Genomic DNA, 24116 nt, shown 5'->3' with positions numbered 1-24116 from the left:
AGATATTCCATTTACATTTTCTGACGTATTCCTTCTTGAGAAGGCTGCCAATTAATTGTGAGGAGAGTCCAATATAAGAATCTCCTTTCTCCTTTTGAAAGTTGAACACTAGCTCAGTATATAACTAAATACTTTATGAGGACACTTTATGCATTTTTGTCGCCCCTGTATTTACCTGTTTAACTGCTATGATCTCCATATTCATAAATAGCAAGATCTTTAGACTTTGGACATGAGGCAGTGCTAAACCATTAATATGAAAAATTATTTACTCTGTAATTTTTCCTTTTCTTTCACCCAGAGCTTCAGATGGACGTACTTTTCACCAACTTGTTACAGTTAGAGCATGGAAAGAAAACTCTCAATCATGAGCAAGTAAGTCTAGTAAGGTTCTTCATGTTTATGTTAATGATCATATGGAATTTGCAGCTATAAACACTGATATATGGTACAACTTGTTGAATAGATATACATCTAACTTATTGGAGGACTTCATCTGTAGTCTAATCATGAAATAATAGTCTTACAACCGGATGTTTTTGGAGTCCATTTCTTTTATTTTTATGTTTTACCTTCTTTCTCTGTGAGTCTGTTGCTGTAGACGGTCGTATGCAAATATCCAGTGACACTGGTTTACTTGCAGTCATCGTTTATGTTACCCTTTGTGCGTTCCATAATTATTTGCACACATGTTAGATATACTTACCCACTTTCCGTAAAGGTTACGAACAAATGTTTCTTGATGTTTACGTAAACGAGTTGTTTTCATCAATCTAACTTTCGTGTCTCTCTTTCATTTTTTGGTAGTGATCAGTAATTTCACTCTTGATATTTATGTAAAAGATTTATTTCGAATACATTTATACTGATTTGCACTTAATATCCCACTATTCTTTATATTTAAGCCACACTGTAATTCGTTTCCGTAGGCTATGAAGAGCTTACCCCTGAAAGGAAACGTGGATAATCCTATTTTCCCAGGGAAGAAGAAGTAAATGCCTGTTTTAGCCCAATATTGCCCTTATTAGCATTTGTCTGAAGTAAGTCACGATGAAAAATATTGCTGTGTACCATTGGAAATGTACTTTTTGCAACGAATAGCAATAAAGTTCATTTAAGCGCCCCGCCAATAGTATAGTTAAGCGGAGTCACCGGAAATCCAAGATGGCGACTTTGTTGTGATTGTTCTTGAGCAGGTCTTCGTCAGTGCAGCCGTCAAATCTGGGTGTAAATTCGACCCTTTCCGAAGTATTTCTCGCCTTTGGGAATTACCTTTTGTTATACTGCGTGAAAACCATCCCGCGGAAGTGCCTCCCTAATTATATTTTAAGGCGATAAGTGGAGGAGGAGGTGAAAGGCCCCAAAAGAAGTACGTATATAACCTTGTGACGGTTCATTCATTGTTCGTTTTCTTTTTTTCTTTTTCCGAGGGATTCTGATAAGCCCTTTTCTTTCACTTGGGAGGTATTTTATCGCCGTCGTAGCCCTGGTTTTATGCAAAAACGGCCAGTTCAGCCCAAGATTCCGTATCTTTTTGTTATACCCATTTTTGGTCAGCCGTAAGCCTAGGGAAGATTAGTCGTGGCTACGTGGTCATTAACTAGTTAATAGCAATGACCAGGCCTAGGGGGATTTAAACTGACCTTTTAAACTATAATTAAGCCCCTTGTCATATGAGTGCGAAACAACTTAAATTTACGGAGGGTTAGAGAACAATGGCTGTATTAAAGTTCACACGTCTCCTTTGTGTAGACAAGGCTGCTTAGATTAGGCCTACCTTAGTCGGGGCTAAGCCAAGACTTCGTGTAGATGTGTTATTTTATAGTTATTGAAGGGGTTAATAGACCTATATTTGATGTTAACAGTTATATACGAGATTATAAACAAAGGTTAGGCGAGGTCTAGGTAACTGCTTTAGGTTATTTCTATGGCATAGGCTTAATAGCTTAGCCTACCTTAGTTTGTGAACTTTCAAGGGATGATTTGGTAAGGCTTAGTAGGTCTATATAGTTATTCTGATAATCTTCTACAGTGTTCAGTTAGCCTAAGAAATAAAAATACACAATTTGTAAAGTAAAAGAGATGGCTGCACGAAGACATCGCATAGCCTAATAATGTAATTTTTTTACCAGACTTTAAAGAAAAGGTTATATATATTATAGTACAGTCCAGATAATCAGAGGAATTTCTTAGATAATGAAAAATCTAGTCTTTCATTTGTTTTTATATTCACTCCCAGGGCTGGTACTTAACACTGCGGAAGCTCGTTGGGGCTGCTGTGTTTAGTGTGAGGCCCTCAGGGATGAAAGTAAAAATGTAAACAATAGACAGTGACTTTCTCATTATCTTTGTAAATTTCTCAAATTATCTCATTTCAACTATATTATATACACCCTTTTCTATATTGTTTAGTAGTTCCTCGTTGGATGGGTGGGTATTGTTCTCAGCTAGCACTATGCTGGGCCTGCATTCGATTCTCTACCCGGCCAGTGAAGAATTAGAGGAATTTATTTCTGGTGATAGAAATTCATTTCTCATAGTGTGGTTCGGATTCCACAATAAGCTGTAGGTCCCATTGCTAGGTAACCAAGTGGTTCTTAGCCAAGTAAAATAAGTCTAATCTTTTGGGCCAGCCCCAGGAGAGCTGTTGATCAGCTCAGTGGTCTGGTTAAACTAAGGTATACTTAACTTTTATATTGTGTATTCAGAAAATTATATTAATAAACAATATCTGTGTGTGGCCGCCTTCTTTACATTTAGGCCTGCCCACATTTTGTTGTGGCAGGCTACTGAATAGGCCTATCCATGAAACATTAAAAGCCTAGATTATTGCATCTTAATATTATGGATTACAGATTTAATTTCAAGAAGAAAATGGTACAGATTTTCAATTATGATATTCCCTGAAAGGATCATTTTAATTTTTTAATATTTTTTGTATTCATTTATACAAAAATTTCATAATTCGTTATAGGCTAGGCCAACATTTGTTACAATAAACCAATTTGCATCCAAACTGGTACCATAATGCTCTCTCGTCATAAGTACTTTAGGCTATCGAGAACTGCAAAAAGCCAGCACCAGCAAACTGAATATATATTGGCATTCAACTGACTGTAGGCCTACTAGCTTAGTAGAATTTTGTAATTGAGTTCTCTGTGGTTTTTTTTTTTTTTACTGTTTTTGATGTTTAGTGAATAATGTTGACATTTCTCTCAAAAGCATTTGCAGTATGGCAGCACCCAGTATGTGCTATGGGTTTTAAGGGATGTGGAAAATAAGGAAGTTAATGAAATGTGGTGATGGTTATAGCCAGGACAGATTGTAACTTGACCTTTACCAACCTTTCACAGTATAACAAAGGATGCTAGGTGAAAATGTAATGGGTTATGTTAAACCGCATAATGTAAACTAAAATAAGATGGAAGGTAAAACTGCAGACTACTTACTTTCCCTTTAGTACGATGACTACCAATTTATGTGCACAATGGGCATTGTGTATACAGTAGTACCAGCCCCTTGGGACTGAACATAAAAACATAAACAAAAGGCTGTAAATACAATATTCTAGTTGGCACTTGGTGGGAATCAGGCTGCGGTGGTAGTCTGCAGTTTTACGAGATGGAGTTCCTCTAGTTGTGCTGCAATGGCTATACCACTAAAAATCAGCCACCTTCATTTTTATGAAACTGAAGTATTTTTTAGCTTAACAACACCAGTACTTTATGTTTTCATGTATAAAAGACAAACAACGCTGAATAAATCGGATCCAATCAATTTCAAGACTTACGAACTAAAACACCCTAGAAATTCAATGCTCCAAAAATACTATTAACAGAAAAACTGGTTAATTGACACAACGTGGTACAATAAGAATTGTATGATTGGTTAAGCAACGTAAACATTTGACAAACCATTTGTTAACTGTTGTCATTACCAAGAAGATATGCTGGGCAAAGGGCTGCACTGTAGGCCAAACTATGTGAAAAATACTCTAGTGAATGTTAACATATGTAAACAAAGAGGTATAAAGTAAGCTTTGCATCCCACAAATATTTCAGTAAATACATTTGTTATGGATTCCTTAGATTAAAAGTTGTTGTAGTTACTGAACTAGGACAAAAAAAAATTACAAAAATGTAGGAAAGTAAGACCGACTTGAACGATAATACCCTTTAACCTTACCCAGGGGCATTGTCTTCCTTATGACTAGTGTAAAAGTAGTAAACAGTTATTTTGTTTTGACTGGCATAAAGGGGTTGATTATTCAAGAGGGGGACTATAACTGGTGACACGTGTAGGTTAGGATATGGCTAAAGATGCATAGCCAGGTGAGGAGTGTGTGCTAGGTTAGGTTATGATTGATAACGTTAGCCACTAGTGATATTTCATTGTGCACTTAATCCTGTGGATGATTAGTGTACTGTTGTATTTTTTCTATGTAGCCTAAGTCCAGGCAGAAACTAAGGTTTGCTCTAATTTGTAGGTTTGTTAATGAATCCTTACACTTTTGGCAACTGTAGTAGCATCGTTTTAAGTAAATTTTTTGGGTAGCAATAAAATTTACCCATTTTAGCCCCATTGCCCAATATTTTTAGAGACACTTTTCATCAAACCATAGCTAAAACTTGCTTCCAAAAGTAGCCAGATTCAACCTGACTTGAGGTATCCAGTCGTTTTTGTCAGCTTTCTCCTAATAAAGTACTTGGTAACATAAATTAGCATATCATTATCAGTCAGTTTGTGTGCTTTGTAGTTGATGTGTTTCATTATTTTATAGTTTTTGCCCAGTTTTGTTTTATAAGGAAATTTTTGGTAGAAATACTGTAAATTACTTCTGAGGTAGATACAGCTCTGGGTACTAAAACTATATATATATCTTTTAGAGCTAGTTCATTAGTTTGGGCTTAGAGCTATGAGGTATGTAATCCGAGTTGAGCAGCTCTTTTCTGTTACAGCAGTCCTACACCTGATGAAAATACTGTGTACTAAATAGTTGTTATTTTTGTACAATGCAGTATGTTGTATTGTTTATTCCTTTCAATCTGGAAGAGTGATTTTGCTCCCAAGAAATTTTTTCATAGATCTGAAATGGGATTTCTTTGCATTAAAATACTTGGTGTTGGATCTTTTAATGTTTAAACATTTCTCCAGTGCCAGACATATGATATAAACTTCCATGAACTTTTGTGGACACTATTACAGTATTATGTTATCAGCTATGGCAAAAGAAGTCGGATCTAAAAGCTGAATTACAATTTTTTTTTTCCTCCACTTAGGCTACACTACATAAATTCTGTCAGCTGTTGTGTGAAATTAAAATTGTGTATTTACATTGTTTTAGTTTGTTAGTCCTTTCGCAGCCTTTGTTTTTTTTTTGCATTTATCATTTATCAATTTTTTCGATGTGGGTGCAATTGTCCCCTGCAGTATTTTCACAAATTGTAAGTTGGTCCAGCTTGTGAAGTGGAACAAACAAAGATTTATGGTTATTTAAGGTTTAATGATGTCATTAATATGAATATGTTGCTAAATACTAGACTCTGCAAAAGTTGTATTGAAAGGGTTAAGGAATACTGTAATGAAAGTTTTGCATGTACAGCAACATTTTCTTCACTTCAGAATTGTAGATTGTTTCATTTAATGACTAGAAAGCTAAATTGTAGAGAAAATCAGAACAGAATACGGTATTAATAGAGAAAATATAATTGTTTTCTTTCTTTCCCTCCATCCCTCCCTCCCTCCCCACCCCCTTCTCTTAAAGAGAATCCATCCATCAGAGTTGGAAGCTAGCCATTGTCTACATTTAAGAGGGTTTGACTGTATAAAGCAGTGCAAAACCAGTTATTGAGAACTGTTTGAACTCTGGCAGTACCAGCAGCTAACTGTTTGTTGTGGGTCAGTAAGGCTCTTCTTGAAGTAGATTATCTGATTCCAACATTCATTTTATGTCAGTCGTACAGGTAGGCCTAAAAGTGAAGAGGTGGTTGTTATTATCTGCTTGCTTGTCGTGAGTGCATTCAGAAATTTTCATTGAGTTGTGGGACTGCCCTAACAAAAAAAGGCTACTTACCACATATTACATACCTTATGATTTACCTCAACCTCATTAGCAAAAACTGGTCTTATTTGTTGTTTTTGAACTGTATACAGTAGAATTTTGTTTTAAACATGCATAGGCTTAATTATGGGGTATGTGACATGATGTAAGTTAATTTTAAAAGGAAAAAGGCATTCGTTTTGTATCTGGATGTAGGCTATGCTAAGCTGTCTTCCCTTTCATGCAAACAAATGTATTTATAATCATAACTTGATATATGACTCTTTGAAGTTTAATCAGTGTTACCCATTGTTAAGGAATTTAGCTGCAGGGGCTCAAGGGAAACAAAAAAAAAAAACAGAGGATGGTCTCTCAGAGGTTGTTGTGCAATGAGAACCTCAAAAGTTCAAGCAAAGATGCAATACATTACTACCCGAAAACAGTTTCTGTGTACTTTTAATCATTTACATTTTAATATATGTGTTAGTTATATAATTTATCTTTTTCTAATAGCAGATCTCTTCTCTGTGTATATATTTCATATTGTCTTCTGTAAGTCATTTAAAATGAACACCACATTCTTTAGAAACTTTAATTTTGAGTCAGTAATCCTTGTAGGCCTGTTCCAAGTGAACAGGGTTCATCTCCTGAATAATAATGAAATATAGGTGAGGTGGTCTTTTGTTTTTCAGTGACAAGTGTTCATTACTGAAAGATTGAACATTTTTTTTGTGTTTATTAATGCATTGTTCTTTCCTCAGAATGATGTTATGATGGGTGATCGAGTTGTGGACATCAATGTTGCTACAGTGGAGGAATTGGAGACATTGGTGGGCGTTGGCCGAGCAAAAGCTGAGGCCATTGTCACCACTCGTACTGTAAGTAAATGAAGGATTGCCTTGCATCATTTTATGGTGCACTGTTAAGTACCGTAGTTATTTAAATTTAAGAATTTTTTTTTATATTAGCCCATTTCTGACTTTAGGTAGTCAAAGTTTTGATGTCTGTGCTTTTCATCTAGCAGAGAGGCAAGATTGTGTATCTCACTCCTGGTCATTTGTTTCTAATTTAGGTACGTTAACCTAAGCTATGAACAAATATCAAAAATATCCCTCCGAACAGGATCATTTCCCCTTTTAACATTATTTACATTTTATACTAGTCTTTGCTATAGATAATTTTGATTTTAGTAATACCCAAGCTCTACAACTTTTAATTTTAGCAGCTTTAGTTTTCTCAGGAATTTTATACCATTTTTGGCAGTGTAAGGATTGCACAACGGGTGCTGCACTACGGAGTACTGGAACTGTGAAATTTATTTTAATCTGTTAATAACCTTTGATTTTCAGTCTGTAGTAGAGTTCAACACCATTGATGACCTCCTCCTGGTCCCAGGGATTGGCAAGAGCTTACTAGAACAAAACAGAGGCGTGTTGGTGTGCAGCGTTCCTGGTGGTGCACCCGTCACCAGGCACAGCACATTTCGACGCAGCCTAAGGCGTGCATCTCAGGACGTCAGACTCCGAGGAGATTTAGTAGGGAAGATAGAAGACAATTCTGGGGAGGGTTTGGGGAATCTTACCGTTTGTGCCTCAGGTCAGGCTGTGAAGCCTACACGCGTCGGTGCACGAGAGTCGAGTCTCTCGGAAAGCACTGACTGCGTTGTGGAGCAACCTTGTGTCACGCAGGGTGTCATATGTAAAAGCGAACAAAATTCCAAGGACAATGTGAAGTTAGATGTAAAAACCGAGAAAAGAGCCGAAGAGTTAAAAGACAAAGTGGAAGATGACACAGACCAAGAAGATGACACAAGTGATTTTTGTGACTGTTGTCTAGAAGATTTGAATGAACAAGATGATGGTGATGAGGATGATTTTATTGATGTACCTTTGTTAGAAAATGATGGTGATCAAGACAATGAGGATGAATCTGTGGTTATAATGAATAGTGATGACTTAGTAAATACTGGACCAGTAGTTAAGGTGAATAGTGATTCACATATATATCATAACAACAGTGCCAGAAACGATCGTACCTGTGGCGGTTCCGTGGTAAGTGGAGGCTTGGGCACTGACACTCCTCATGAGGATGTGCCCCCCGAGTTACCAATTAAAATTCAAACTTTGGCATCTCAGCAGCTCACGGACGGAGAAGATTCAGAAGAAGAAGATTTCGAAGGAGAGGAACTGGATAAGGAGGAAGAAGGCCAAATGGAAGAAGGTGGTGCTGAAGACGATTCGGATGATTACATGACAGTTGATCCCCCCACCTCACCGCATACTGATAAAAAACAGGTTTGTCATTATTCTTTGTTATGATATAAGAGTGGTATTGTTGATCAGGAACACACACAGTTGACCCATAGGGCCAGTCCCTCAATTTCTTGGTTGAGGAATGTAATAAAAGCTTAGTGTACTATAGTTAAATTATAAAATACAAATAGCATAGTACTGTAACTTTTGTGCGGTTGTCGTCAAGTACTTTAATGTTCACAGCTGTTTCAAAAACATTTACAAATTACAAATAAACTTGGTAGGGTCCTCAAAAGATGGAAAGATGTGACTAAAGTATATGTAGTAGTTTCAAGGTAGAGAGTGCAAAGGACAGTTAAGCCCTCTAGGGCAAGACTTTATTGTACATTGTGTACTACTAAGTTTTTTTTTGCCTGTCGTATCACTCTGTTCTCTGTTGCATTTCCCATTACCCTTAAACTGTATTACAGTACAGCATTTTGGTTTTACATTAGAATGAAATAAGGTAAACCACTTAATTTAGCTGACAAAACTTATTTTATGGATCAAGTTATCATTAGGTTAATGGCTTTTAATGCAAAAATATATATCTTAAGATTTTAGGTAAATGCTGTCATTAAGATATTATGCAGCATTGAAGTATAAGATAAATACTGTAGATGATAAGTGTCATATTTTGTAGTTTTTAATCAAAAGTCAGATGTTTTATTCACCTTATGAAAGTGAGACATTGCATGCTGCTACTAGCACTTCTTGGTCTTTGGAATTCAGCGGAACAGCTCAATTTTTCATTCTGAGTGGAAGAATAATTGTTGCTTAAAATGCAGAATACTGTATAAATTTCAAACTTTGAAAAGTGTAAAATGCTGTACTGTAAAAGTTGATTGACCCATGTCTTTCAGTATTTGTGTGTTTTTATTGCAGAGCATCTAGTGGATCACTAATAGTCTTAATACAAATGTAAATAAAAATCTTACAGCAAACATGTCTATGAAGTTCAAGTTTTGTCTTTACAATTTTATTGCCCCTGGTTAAATAAACCCATTTTTAACAATTAACTTGCCAAAGTGTTAGAGCCCCATAGACCCAAATGCCACTGGTTCATTCATGCTTACATTACTACGCCTGCTTTGCAGCTATTGCAGCTACATGAATGGCAGCAACATATTTCAGGAGAGTCAGACTGAAATTTTAAACTGTATTGAATAATTAGTCATATTTCAGCTATATGCCCTCCATGTCTAAAGGGGGCAGCTCAGGAAATTTTTTTTTTTTTTTATCATTACAAAGGGAAAGTTTTCTCTGTTGTTTACTGGAGTTTTCAGTGTTTTGTTAATGTTTCTGAGGTCATTTTCAGAAGTTATGCTACTCTTGTTCGCTTCACTCAGAAGCTCATGTTAGAGAAAGAAAGTATTTATACAAAGTACAGATCATTGCTTTACGGGAGCTGGGTTCATTAAAGTACTTTTTAAAGTCTTATTCTATTTCTTCCTATTTAATGAATAAATGGAATGAATCCTATTACCTTGTTGATAAAAGATAGGTACAAGTAAGGCAATGGTAAGTACAAAACAAGATGTTTTTAAATACTTTTTCCTTTGTATAGTAGTAGCATCTTCATAATAAACCAGTGGTAGTTCATTTTGCAGTAGAAGAATAAGTAGACGATTATTTAGTTCAGCTTTATGGTACTATATATTTTATCAAGTGATTGTGGAGAGATTTCAAGGAAATATTGTTCATTAGTTGTGTACAAGTTGGCAATGAATGCTATGTATAGAGACTGTCCCACATGTGAAATTATATTAATTTGCCTCAACTCCGAGATTCTTTGGAGGCTCGTAACTCACCTGTGACAAATTACAATGACTTCCAATGAGCATAACATTATTTTTCTTGATGACTTGCTGTGAATTCATTTTTCTTGGTATCATGCTCGTAATGTTGTCATTTTGAAGCTGAATAGGTGTATTAGTGTAGGATATTCAGAAATGTGCAACAGAGAACGAAAAATGCCACCTTTTGCATAAAATTTTAAAAGATGCCACTTACAAAATTTACAGATAGGAATAGTCAAAACTCAAATACAGTCTAACTGCTTAATTCATAAAAACTTTGGGAGGCATGATGAATCGTTCAAGAAATGCGTAGGATGGCAGAAAGTTCCATATTCTAAAGAGAGTGGTTTGAAGAATTGTTCAAATTGGTTGACGCATGTTTGTGACTAATTCTATATGTTTTTTCATATATCCTAGACAAAAATTATGTATGTTTGTTCATACATCCAAAACAATCCCTGATATCACACTGAAGAACAGTTGAATAGTATTCTGTTGAGAAGAATTTAAGTAGAAAAGAAACTCAAATTAAAGTCAGCATCTAGAAACAACTTCTGCTGATTTTATCACGTGAAAATTTTTATAACTCTTCAGTGCTTTTAAGAAATTGTGGAAAGTAGTGACATAGACCTTTTTTAGGAAAGTATATAATTGTGATTGTTATCTGGTGACAAAAGGCCCCTTTGGTATTCCTTTATTTAAAGCAGCCTGGTGCATTTGACCTTTTCCCTCATAGCTGCTTAACTTTAACGTTCTTCATTCTCTATTCTGCACCTGTAATAAATTAACAAACCTTTCATGCCAGGCCTGCAAGTCTTGGTATGTGATTTGGTGGTCTTCTTGAACTACATAATGATGATAATGTGTCCTTTTGACTTCCACTTTTTATTAATGAGCTGACTGGAATAATACTTTTCAACTTTTATTTATTAGCAGATTGGAATAATACTTTTCAACTTTTATTAATTAGCTAATTGGAATAATACTTTTCAACTTTTTATTAATTAGCTGACTGGAATAATACTTTTCAGCTTGTATTAATTAGTTGACTGAAATAATACTTTTCCACTTTTATTAATTAGCTGACTGGAATAACTTTTCAGCTTGTATTAATTAGCTGACTGGAATAATACTTTTCAACTTTTATTAATTAGCTGATTGGAATAATACTTTTCAAACGGTTCTTTGCTCCTTTCAGATCAAAAGGAAGTCTGAAGTGTGTTCAGATACTAAAGGAGTGTGCCCGGTGAAGAAGTCATGTAAAGCAGTTGAAAGTGGGTAAGTACCAACCAGAAGATTCATTTGCAGTTGATATTTTACACTATTATTTGTTATCATTTAGTTTAAGAACAGTGACTGATATTCAGCCTTTTAAATTTTTATTAAGCAGAGGATGATAGATTTTAGGATGCCATTAATGAAAATTTATTTTCAGGGGGGAAAGCAGCCGAAGAAAAATGTGTGGGTTGGCAGCGCATAAGGTATCCCCACCTCCTGCTGGGCTCAAGTCCTGGTTAGCAAAATATCAAACATGGTCACCAGCACAAAAGCTCCATGCGTTAGATTCGTTAATTGATGTTTGTGATTTAAATCAAGTAAGTATCAGGACAATGTTTTTAACTTTTTTTTTTAGACGGTAATGTCACATGTTGTACCATATGTTCTACTTGCAGTTATGTATCTGTAGTACGTTACCGTATATCCTAACCTATAAATTACTTGAGAACTTTTTTCCTTTTTTAGGTCAGGCATATCCACCAGATTATTCTACCCCAGTTCCAGCGAGATTTCATCTCACTTTTACCAAAGGAGCTAGCGCTGTATGTGCTTGGCTTCTTGCCTCCAAAAGACCTGTTAAGGGCAGCTCAAACTTGTAAATATTGGAATATATTAGCCGCTGATAATCTCCTATGGAGAGAAAAATGCCGGGAGGCAGGTATTGATGATCACATGATTATCATGGACCGCAGACGGAGGAAAGGCACCAGTGTCAGTCACGTTTCTCCATTCAAGGTTAGTCAAGGTCTTGAGACAGATCTTGCATTGTTGAAATTGTATAGAGTATTGAAATTGTGTGTTTTACACTTTACAGATGCTTGTTTTTTCAGATATAGTTTTATGACTTTATGCATCCTGTGATACAGTGTAGTAAATCTTACAAAGGTATTGTCTTGTACACATTACGTACTAAGGTTTTATCATGTAAATTATAATGTGAATACATTTCCCAGTTGCCTCTGATGTAAGATATTCCGAGATGTGATCTTGGAATACGCTTCAAAGCATGATACTGTAATGCTAATTCTGTTGATACTGATGGCTATAAAATAGCACTTGATTTTGTAAAGCAAGACTGTCCATCAGATTTAAACATGAAGGAAATCAATTTTGTAAACATTGTGGAAGTCTCAGTGGTTGTTTTTGTTTTAACACGGATTGGAAAGTTAGTGTTAATTGACAGTGAAAAGTTGAAGGCAGCCAAAGAGTTGATTTAAATCATACACCATTTCATATTACCTCACCACATGAGCTCTGCACTTAGTATTAAATAAAGATTTGCAGAAAACTTGACAGGCCCATGGGGCATATATAGCTTAGGAACCATAGATTGCCCAAATTTAGTGTAGCTTTTCTAGTGAAACTTAAATAAGAAGCCAGACCCTAAAAAACATGAAATTGTTTTATGCAAATTCCAAATGAAGCCTACTCAACTGAATCTCGGCAGTTTTTAATGGCCTAGACAACCCTACTTAAAGTTTTTACAAACTTATAATTTATAAGATGTTAATTAATCATCTGTTTTATAGAGGAAACCTTTCAGGCCAGCCTTATAGGGATTTGTTCAGTGTGGGCTGTGGCTATTCTTCAAATGTCTCTTGGTCAAACAAATATAACCAGTTAGGAGACAAGATAAAATGATTCTCTCTCAGTTTAGTGCTAAATGCAGCTCGCTCTACAAATGGAGGAATCCATATTTGATTCTCAAACCACATTGGGCTCCTTCCCCAAAGCTCAGGATGCCTTTGCTGATGTTAGCAGTGAATAATTATCTGTTAAATTGTTAAGTGTTGTGGATTGCAGCTATGGCAGAGAGGGAAAGAAGAGAGAAATACAAAATGTATACATACTGTACTTCCCCTTCCTGTTGAATGTAGCATTGGCTACTAGTAGTTAAACTCATAAGTTTTCACAATTCAGGCCAGCATTCAAAGTATAGGCCAGAATAGAAAATGAATCTGGCGACAACGCTTTACGCCCACCCTCGGGTGCTGAAAGGCCATGATGACCATGTTATCACATGTCTCCAATTTTCTGGTAATACCATAGTGTCAGGTTCTGACGATAACACGCTTAAGGTGTGGAATGCCACATCGGGGAAGGTAAGTTTTAGATTTTTGTAGAATTGTGAATTTGTTGAATTGTGGTACATGTTATGTTTATATCCATAACTGTTGTAGATTTATGTTGGATTTACTTTGTTTTTAGTCCTTTGCTTTTTAGATAGTTGTTAAAATCTCTGCAATATTTTAGTAAACATTGTATTTTATTATGATAGCTCAGGTTTTGAGTATAAAATATACTTGATATTACAGGGAAGGAATAAAAAAATTTTTTTTTTTTTTTGCAAATACTAAAAATAATACTCAAGATAAAAATAACCAAAAATTTCTACTGTACTTTACCTTATTTGCTTGAGATGTTTCACATGGTAGGGAAAAGACAGTTTATTGTGTCTTGGAAAATCTGGGTCTGTAGTTCATGGCAAATACAAAAGTCTCTTACCTGTGGTTCATGCACTATGGTGTCTTGGAGATAATTTATCTTTTTTGCACAAGGGAAAATTCTTACTGAGTACATTAATCTTGTGTAGGTTGCAGAACAGCTGAATCTATTTTTTTTGCACAAGGGAAAAATTTTACAGAGTATATTAATCTTTTGTAGGTTGCAGAACAGTTGTTAGAATAGCACAAAGTCTTAACAGATCTGTCTGCAATCTCCATTTTTTTAAAAGTGTGTTATCATATGGGAATAGTGTTGACAGCACTTGGTTATTTTTAAATATTATTTGTGATGTACAGTATTGATGTGGCCACAGTGAGCTCATATACTTGATCTCTTAAAATTTTGGGATATGTTTTTTATAAAAATAAGTGGGTAAAGAAATTCTTCTCAGGTGGGTTTTGAATCGACACTTGTGTAGTATTGACTTCAGTCTTTAATCTGTATGGGTTCAAATCCTACTTGGAAATGAAAAAACTTTATTCTTTTCTTTCAAGATTCAGCACTTTCAGTGAAAATTATATCCAAAAATAGTAAGAAATATAGAACATTAAAGGTATTTGTGATCATTACTATATAAAGCTTAATTGGATGTGACAAGTAGACTACATGTATATTAGTTACCTATGGTAGATTGCTTTAACTTTACCATTATATTATTTCACACTTAGTTCTGTTTCAGTTATGTAAAATAAGTAGTTTATTTCAAGTTTGCATCTTTCATCGGGCATTTAATGTACATAAGTCTAATTGATAGTTGAATTCTCAATTCTTATAAATTTATACTTTCATTTTCAGTGTATGAGAACTTTAACTGGTCACACGGGTGGTGTTTGGTCATCTCAGATGTCAGATAACCTCATAGTTAGTGGGAGTACAGACCGTATGCTTCGAGTTTGGAATGCTGAGACGGGCGATTGTATTCATACATTATATGGGCACACGTCGACCGTTAGGTGTCTTCACTTGCATGGAAGCAAGTAAGTATGTTTAATGAATGAGTTTTTTTCTTAATGTTGAAAGGCCAGACCGTCATCGCCCTTAATTGGGTAATGGCTTACAGTGCCTGATGCATGGCATATTATTATTATTATTGTTTTTGTAGAACAAATCCACAGTTGTGTATCTGTACAAATATATTTAAAAGTAAAGCTAAACTGAAAGCTTTCAAGAGAGAGTACAATTCCCCTTTCCAATCTGTTCAGCTGTATTTTTATATATATTTGTACAGATACGCAATTGTGGAGTTGTTTCCCCGTTTTAAGACATGCTACTATGAGTATTTTTTCACTATTGTTTTGTTGTATATTAGTTTGAGACAAGTGAAACTCATTTCTTGGGCTTAACCAAAGGCTTTTGTCTTGGATGAGTGGTGAGAATCAAAACAGAGTAAGGAATTTCTACAGATAAGTAAGAAGAAACCAAAGAATTGATAGAAAGGAATGCTACAAAGAATCTGAGTACTGTAGTACTATATAGTTTGTACCACGAAAGGTTCCCAAAGTTGCTTCCATTTCTCCCTTTCATCTAAGTAAAAAATACTTTGGGAAAATCAGGCAAGAGTCTAGAAATGTGAACTCACTGGTCTTGTTAAACTACCTGATAACAAGAACAGTAGCTGCATGGTCCCAGAAAGCTTTAATGCTGCTAAGTCCAAAGCAAACTGGAGAAGGGGGGAAGAGTCTGTGATGGTTATAATACTTTCCACCAACAAATAGTGTCATGAAACCAGCCATCTAAAAATTGGAAAGGTTTTGTGTAAATTGAGAAGGCAGGTTTAGTAAGTAATGGCAGCCATCTCAGCTATCATGGCAAATGCCAGCTGATGGAAATATTGCTGGGCCGTTGATAGAGTAAATTGCCTTTTTGTGTATAAAAGCACTATTCTCAAGAATATTGGGTGGCTTATTTTAAAGATTCATGGTTAGTTCTGAAGAAATTTAAAAATCAAGAGAAAGTGTATCAGGATACAAATAAAAATCCAGAATCATGCAATACAGTGGCTTACTGTAAAGAATTGGAGCATAATTTTGCAAGCTCTACACATTGTATATAAAAGGTAGATTCCATTACCATGAAACAAAACGAGTGAAAACTCATATGTTGAAGTAAAGGGTGCTTTTTAACTTTTAGAATATGCTTAATTCAAATTGCAAAATGTATTTCCACCATTCATGGACCTTTGTATTTTTCATTTATTATTATGATTATTAATTAGTTGTATTTTTCATTTATATTATTATGATTGTTAATTAGTTCAAGACCACAAAGTCATATGTCTAGGCTTAGAGTGGCTTATCCAAAGGATTTTTTCTTAAATGAATAATAAAAATTTTAGGCAAGGAAAAAATTGAAGTTGGATTACTAGTTAGTGAAGGAATTTTTACCTTCGCAGTTCTCGTCGCTCTCGGACGCTGCAAAGTCTGTTTGCATTAAACCGACCTGTAGAGTATTCACCCATCATTAAAATGGAGGTTAGTCGGTTACAAAATGACAAGTCTAATAATAATATCCTTAACATCCGGCAAATGCCTCCCAGTGTTACGCACTCATTTACTAAACCAGAATCGTGGTCTTCCTCGCATTTATTCATTGGTGTTAACAATGAGCTGCTTGGGTCCATTCCAGAGATGCCCACTTAGAGCAGGTGTTGCTAGTGGTGCCTGTGAACATGTTCTTGTTGGGCACGCTATTATTCAAAAAGGAATGGTCACAATACACATTTTTAGCCTGCAGTATCTGGCATACGGATTTCCTTGGGAAAAGTATGGAATCCAGATAGAGAAGAGGACAAAGTCTTGTCAACAAGGGAGTGTATTCTTTACAGGTAATTCCATTGATTTTGTTGTGAAGTATTCATTACTGTACATGAAATCAGTACAATAACACAGTATGAGGTCATACAATGATCGCCTATCTTCATAAATGCTAAACTTTATTGAACACTAGTTTGATATTCTGTTTGAAACAACGCTCGTCTATACTTCAGACTCAACGTTTGCATGTAGTTAGTGGGTCTCTCGACACCAGCATCAGAGTTTGGGATGTGGAGACTGGTCAGTGTCGTCATACTCTAATGGGCCACCAGTCTCTTACATCGGGCATGGAACTCAAGAACAACATATTAATATCTGGCAATGCTGACTCCACTGTTAAAGTATGGGACATCGTGTCAGGCCAGTGTCTACAAACGCTTTCAGGTTAGTATGGTTGCAACCAAGTATATTTTAACTCCTTACAAACAACATGTATTGTCCTGTTAACAAATCACTTCAACAACAAATAAGTATTATTGATATATTTGATTTTAAAATTCGACAACAAACCTCAAGTAATTTATATGATGGAAGTCAAAGATCACCAAATTCTCTTCAGTTGAAATCACCGTTTCAACTCATTATGAAATTTGACGGAGAGTCCAGTCTGTCTAATGTCATTGGTATTCACCAGGCAAATTCTGTCAATTACAAGCAAGTCATCAAAGGGACTTGCTTTTGCATTTGGTCTTTCATCCAATTGGTTAACAAGTTTCAAGTCCAGAAACAAAAGACCTGTCTCTATTCTTTTGTTATCATTTTAATGGAGGAAAAACACCAAAATTATACTGTCAGCTTTGTTACAGTGTGTGTTGTATATTGTTAGAAACACAGTTCATGTGCATTGTGAGATAAATATTGACCTCCATATTGTCATATTATTTATATTTTTTTTCCTAGATCAATTGCTGTGTGCTTACAAGAAGGATCTTCCTTTCCACTAGATGGTGTTTTCCACCAACCATTGTAGATAAACTGCCACACATGTTGCATACAGTACAAACACTGAAAACATCCTAAGAATTACATGTTTTCACTCTTTTCTCACATGTACTACCTTGTGGAATTTTCCTGTTTGTAAGGAAAACCACATAGATGGGAATTATGTTTATCAGATTTTAAATGTATATTTGGTATACTCATGGCTTGTACAGTTGTCTAGTGCCCATCTTATGCCCATTCTCCATTTATCTAATTTCCAGGCATATATTACTGCAAACATTGGGGCAACTTAGACTTTCACCGCTTCTATCATATTCCTCAAGAATATATTTTGTCTTCTGTAAATACCATATTCATATTTAAGATCAATTGTTAGGAGAAACCTGGACAGCTAAATCTGAAGAAACATTAAACTACCTGAGGTCTGTAAAAGCTTTATTGGTCATTGTACTAATGAAATGCTCTTTACCACAAGTCCAACAGTCTCCTTTTCACTTTATCCAGGCTGTAAATACACTCTCTTACTATCCTTTCCGTACTGGCTCCACAGTCGAGTATTGGTTCCAATGTAACAGGAATATTTTAAATTTAAGCACATCCTTTCTTCACCTCAGTTTTGACATGTGCTGCAGAATAACAAGGACAGACAAAGTCCACTTACTTTTAATTAGCAATCCCATTTATCTATTGCTATTATTTGTTGCATGCATTAGAAGATTTTTAATGAACGCTTTACCGCAACATCAACAGGCTGCCACAGAGCAGACTGTACATATTCCTTTCTATGCCTTCAAGTCGCCATAATCCAGGTCTTGTTTGCATTGATTTACAAACTTTTTTGTACTCCATGACATCCACGCCAAAGCTGTTGACAACATAAAATTGCCTCTAAAAACCTATTTGACGTAAAGCTTTTCCAACTTTAATGATTTTGCAAATCACTACAAGAGAATATATCTTGAAATTACTCAGCTGGTGGTGAACAACTATCATAAAACAATTTTGATCAAATGACTTATAAATAATTATGCATCATCTTTCCCATTTAAGAGCCAGTTGCCTGTTTTGAGTCAGCAAATATAGATATAAAATTTTCTAGTACAGAACCAGTTCCTAATGGATTAGTGAGACAATTCAAATTTTTTTCACCCTTTAATAATATTGAACATATTATTACCTTAAAACATCACACACAACAAGAAATACGGTAAAACTTAAAAGATGCAAATGTCCAATATGCAGTATACACAAATGTGTCAAAATGTTCGTCAGATGTGGGATTATCAGTTATATTACTCAACAAAACATAATTTTCTTTGCCTGACAGTTGATCTGTTTTCAAAGCAGAATTATGAGCAGTAGAATCACCTGTTAAAATTTAATATTGAAATGATGCCATCACGGAAATTTGCAATTTTCAGCAACACTAGTATTGCTATTGAAGCGTTTCAGAATTCTAATCCAAAAACTATCCTTGCAGAACAAATTAAATTTATTATCTACAAGTTATATGAAGATGGCAAAAATTGAGAAATATGTTGGATTTCTGCCCATGTAGGCATTACATGAAATGAAGAATCTGATAAAGCACTAATAGGAATGTTAACATGTGACCTGAGCACATGTTAATATTCCTATTAGTGATTATTAACATCTCTAAAACTCCTTGTAATCAGTAAAAGGTAGAATATATGGATCACAAACCGAATAGTAACAATTTAAAACATTTAGCCCAGTGGTGGAGTATGGAATTCAACATATCAAAAGGAATGACACTTATGTACAGAATGTAAAATAACACTAATAGTTAAAAAAATTTTCTGTGTACAGTATGTCCAAAATATAACCAACAGAAAATGTCAAGTTTTAGAAACAAATCATGTAAAGACCTTTTGTCAGTCTCCATCATTTTCGAATTTAGAAAATTGCCAGCTTATGATTCTTATCAAGTCATATGAAGTGATGCATTAGGATAATAAGCAGGCTGTTCAAGTGTTTCAAAAACTAAAATATCGTCTTTTATCATAAACTATCAAGAAATTTTTGATGAATAATTGTAGTATCAATATCCAAGAATAATCCTGTTTTATAAGGGTTATTGTTACTATTGGAAACTACAAATGCTTTGGAATATATTAAATTAACATAAAAAATATGTTGTTCAGAGGTAACAGATCATCTGTATACCTACATGTGTTGTTATATCTAAAGCCTTGCTTCTAAGGTATCATTATGTAAGAATTTAGGTTTATAAAAATGTAAAGAAATTGGCAATGGTGGGGTTGTAATTAACACCCATGAGATACTTACTTTTTTGTAATAAGTTTTATCATCATTTAATATAATGTTAATAAATAAATTTGTTATTTTAACAAAGTTAATTTTACTAAAAGTAACTTTGCAATTTGTATAGCATATTTGTGATATGCTGTAAGGCAACAATGCATCTTACAAGATCATGTAGTAATGTAGTACAAGTACTGTGTGCAGTGTGTTAAAATCTAAAGAAGACAGCATAAAATTACCTGCACCTACAAGATTATTGTTACATGAGTGAATTGAACGTAATATTTTTGCTATTATTTTTTTATATAAATTACATTATATTAACAATCCAGTAACATTTGCATAAGTAGAATTGATATTCAAAGCTTACTCTGTTAAGGAGTTAACCGTTTAGGTATATTAGAAATATCTGAATAGCTGAGTTTTGAAATGATCTTTAATGAATTTTCCACTTTGCAGGTCCTAATAAACATCGATCAGCAGTGACGTGTTTGCAGTTCAATAATAAATTTGTTGTTACATCATCTGATGATGGCACAGTGAAATTGTGGGATGTGCGAACGGGAGAATTTATAAGAAACTTGGTGGCTCTTGAATCTAAACATCAGGTGGGGTAAAAAAAAAGAAGCGTCAGATACCAAACTCGTGTGTGCAGTTGGAAGTCGAAATGGAACCGAAGAGACAAAACTTCTTGTGTTAGACTTTGATGTGGCGGAAAACCTCAAGTGATACATGGGTAAATTAGTGCTTGATGACTGTGTCCTGTCCATGTATACTTATAAAGTTCAAATTGACATTATGTTGACTGTGCTGCCATGTAACGTCAATCTTAACCTCAGTCTTAGTTTCTATGGTTTGTGAGTTGGACAGTATTTTTGATGACTAACACTTCCCTTGGTGCTAATTCTGTACAGCTGTGGTCCTTTAGAGAAGCGCTAGGACCATGCTACACATACAATATTATCTGCCAACTTTTATAGTCACCACCATGACCATATAATAAATCGTGGCTCTTCTTTGCGTCTTTCCTCACTATTAATTTTTTCTTTCATTCCTGTGTTTACTGATGAAGAAAAACATCACGAATGAGTAGTATCTTTTTGGTTGTGGCTGTGGTAATATTTTTAACAGGATGTTTATTTTTAAGGACACGTTTTGCAAGTGATTTGTTCGGAATGCTTTAGTGGTTGAAAAGTACTGTGGTATTTGTTGTACTTGATATTTGGAGTTCTTAATCTGTGGTAAAATTGTTAGTTGAGGATCTCAAAGTTGGTTTCATAATTAATTGAAAATGGTAAAGAATATATAGAGTTGGTAATGAATAATTCCATGAATTTGTGCATTATATCACTCCTTACTTTCATTTTTTGTTTGTAGCCTAAGTGTGAGGAATGTGTTTTTATACATTTAAGAACATTCTATTTTCTTTATTATATATATGGAATTAAGATCTGATTTATATCCTGTTAGACTGCTGTGCTGTACACTGGTCTTTCATTATTGTATCTTGGGAGTCCTTTATTACATTTAGTTCAGTAACTCTAAATATGACATCACTGGATATTATGAAAATAAGAGAATGAAGTTGATACAAAAGTGAAGTGTTCTAGGATTTGTATTATATTCTCTAGTGCAGATGTTTTTTTTTTTTTTTTCCTCTATTAGTCTCCTTTGGGTAATGTCTGACACTTGGTTCATGTATGTCCCTCTACCATTATGTTACCTAATTACTTCTTCCCAATTGGCTTTTGCTCAAATGGTAATTTACAGAAAGTTTCGTAACTTGAGTTATCTTTCATGGCTGAGTGGTTGTTTAGTGTGGGTCCACTCTTTATACCTTGACATTCCAGAACTCATTTGTTTTTCATTTGTAATAGATTAGACCTGATTCCTTTTTCTTTAGAGAATGTCAGAAGTTTGGATGAGTCTAATAATGGATTTTTTTAGTATGAAAGGCAGTTCTTTTATGTCTGCAAAATTACAGTAATATTTTTGAAAGGAGAATGCCATGTTGCTCCACTATGTGGTTTAGTTTACATTTGTTAGGCATTCACTTGGTATGTAATTAAGGAAATAGGAAGAGAATGCCCACACTAAATGAAGTTAAATCAAGTTGAGATCCTTAAATAGACATTTTTGAAGCCCTTGCTTTTTGTGTCAGGAAGAAAGTTTTAAAAAGGTAAATAAATAATGGACATTGTATTACTACCAGAAGCTTTTGGTTACCACAGGCACCTGACTTAGTATATACTGATGCTGCCACTGACTTCAGGCTTGCAGGGTTATTCAGTTATGTTGGTGTACATCCTTTCTGAATTGAGGAGTTCTTAATACCGTATGTAGTGCATCTTGTAGCTCTCTGGAATTTGTTAATGATGATAATTTCACTTGCTGTTCAGAAGGGGGTCCTGTACTCTGTCATTTTTATCACAAAAACTTAAGGAAAGGCATTTTTTATATTCTGCATTATAGATTTTCAATAAGGCATAAAAAACAGGAAGGGAATAGATCCTTTTATCAGTGTTAAAGCACTCAGAATTTGTTTAGATTTTTTATTTTATCCTGTTCAGCTTAATTGAAAAGTTTGTGTACATCAAATATAAATACAGTTTATATGCTAAAGGTCTTATAGGTAATGAAAACAATGTTAGTTCTTAAGCCCCAAGAATTACCTTATTTCTCATTGTATGACATCAGTTCTCTGTAAGCATGAAGAGGTTTGGCAAGTTCCAGAAAATGCATAACTTGCAGCAGGGCTTTTCAATTTGTTGGTCATTTTAAAAGGCTTTTATTTGTCTGTCTTTATGTTTAGTACTTTTTATTTCTAAAACAGTTGATGAGAAGCAATTCCATTTTTCAGTGTTTTTTCTTTTTTGGAATTTTTTGTGTATTTATTAGTTACACATGTCAGCAGTTTTAATGTATGATCAGTAAATATAAACAAATTGTAAAGGGAAAGATCTATAAATCATGAGGTGTTTATATTTATGCACAAAGAGAAAATTAAGTTGTATCCTTGTAATTCCATTTTCATAGTCTCATGATAAATTCCAGTAATAGAAATGAAGACTAGGCAAGTCTTGCAGAATTAAAAGGCCTCAGAGAAAACACCCAGAGCATGCCGAAAGGAATAAGAAAGTAAAATGTATGAGTTGATATTGTGGAGTTGCATTATACAAAGCTCCTGTCTTGTGTTGTAAAGGTGGTCAAAACTAAAGCAAAGGTTTCATAAATATCAAAGTCGACATCAGTTAAACTATTTTTAATATTATTATCTGTGAACCAGTGGGTACTTGGTAAGACTAATAGAAAGGATCCTTGAATTTTACTTACATAGTTATTTTTAACACTTCCGAATTTTGCCTTTACAGGTATTTAAATACTATGTATTGGAAACTGTATGTTGGAAGTGTTTTTATTCATTGCTTATGATGAACTGTCTGTGTCAGTTGTTGCCATTATGATGAAATTGTGATAATAGCCACTTCATTAGGTGGACAGCATATGTGAAAGTGACAGATATTAGTGAGGTATACTGAATTGATTATATGTAAGCAAAAATTTTGTCAGTGATTTTATGCATGAACAAATGTCATGTCTATTGTGTTCAACAATAATGGAATACTTTGCTGAATATGACAAATCTCAGACTTGTAAGCAGTGAAGTTTTTGACGTGAAGAAGGAAAGGAAGGTTTATTCATTCAATGGTATTTTGACCACAAGATTAGAATTCCAAAGTCAAGTATGACAAGAAATTGAAAAGTGTTTGTTGAGTTGCTACACAGTCCAGTGATCTATTTCATTTACAGGAGTTCAGAATTTTGATGTCTTGCGTTTTTTCTCATAATTCAAGTTTGGATATTTTATATGCATTTTTTCTGCAATGCAGATGCCATTTATAATATGTTTTGTGTTTGTGTGGTCTGGTAAAACTGGTTAATCCATAACATGTTTTTAAGTTTTACTAGTGAAGGTACGAAGTTGAGGAAAAAGAAAAAAAAAAGCTTTATATCATATTCTCCATTGTTGCTGTGGCTATCCGTAGCAATTTATTCCAGAGTTTTTGTATCTGTGATGACTAATTATATATCCATTAGTCCTAATGTTAAACTGAAGGGCATATTTCTTATTCTCCAATATGTAAGGGGGACTTGGGGGGAT

At 34.5% G+C, this 24116-nt stretch overlaps 1 protein-coding gene across 1 annotated transcript; it reads left to right on the top strand.

Moving 5' to 3' along the window:
- Positions 1 to 305: 305 nt before the first annotated feature.
- ago (archipelago) lies at positions 306 to 23763 on the top strand. The gene is given in 12 exon segments (XM_067107105.1): positions 306 to 375; positions 6802 to 6918; positions 7390 to 8334; positions 11329 to 11408; positions 11566 to 11725; positions 11874 to 12143; positions 13358 to 13510; positions 14709 to 14890; positions 16306 to 16384; positions 16900 to 17110; positions 20414 to 20552; positions 20554 to 23763. Coding segments are annotated over 12 exon segments (2532 nt in total). The 5' UTR covers positions 306 to 309; the 3' UTR covers positions 20684 to 23763.
- The last annotated feature ends 353 nt before the right edge of the window (positions 23764 to 24116 follow it).

This window comes from Macrobrachium rosenbergii, chromosome 1, assembly GCF_040412425.1.
Source record: "Macrobrachium rosenbergii isolate ZJJX-2024 chromosome 1, ASM4041242v1, whole genome shotgun sequence".
In the NCBI taxonomy this organism is placed as follows: Eukaryota; Metazoa; Arthropoda; class Malacostraca; order Decapoda; family Palaemonidae; genus Macrobrachium; species Macrobrachium rosenbergii.
The sequence above is the reverse complement of the archived record's forward strand: the minus strand, read 5'-3'. Positions and strand labels throughout refer to the sequence as shown.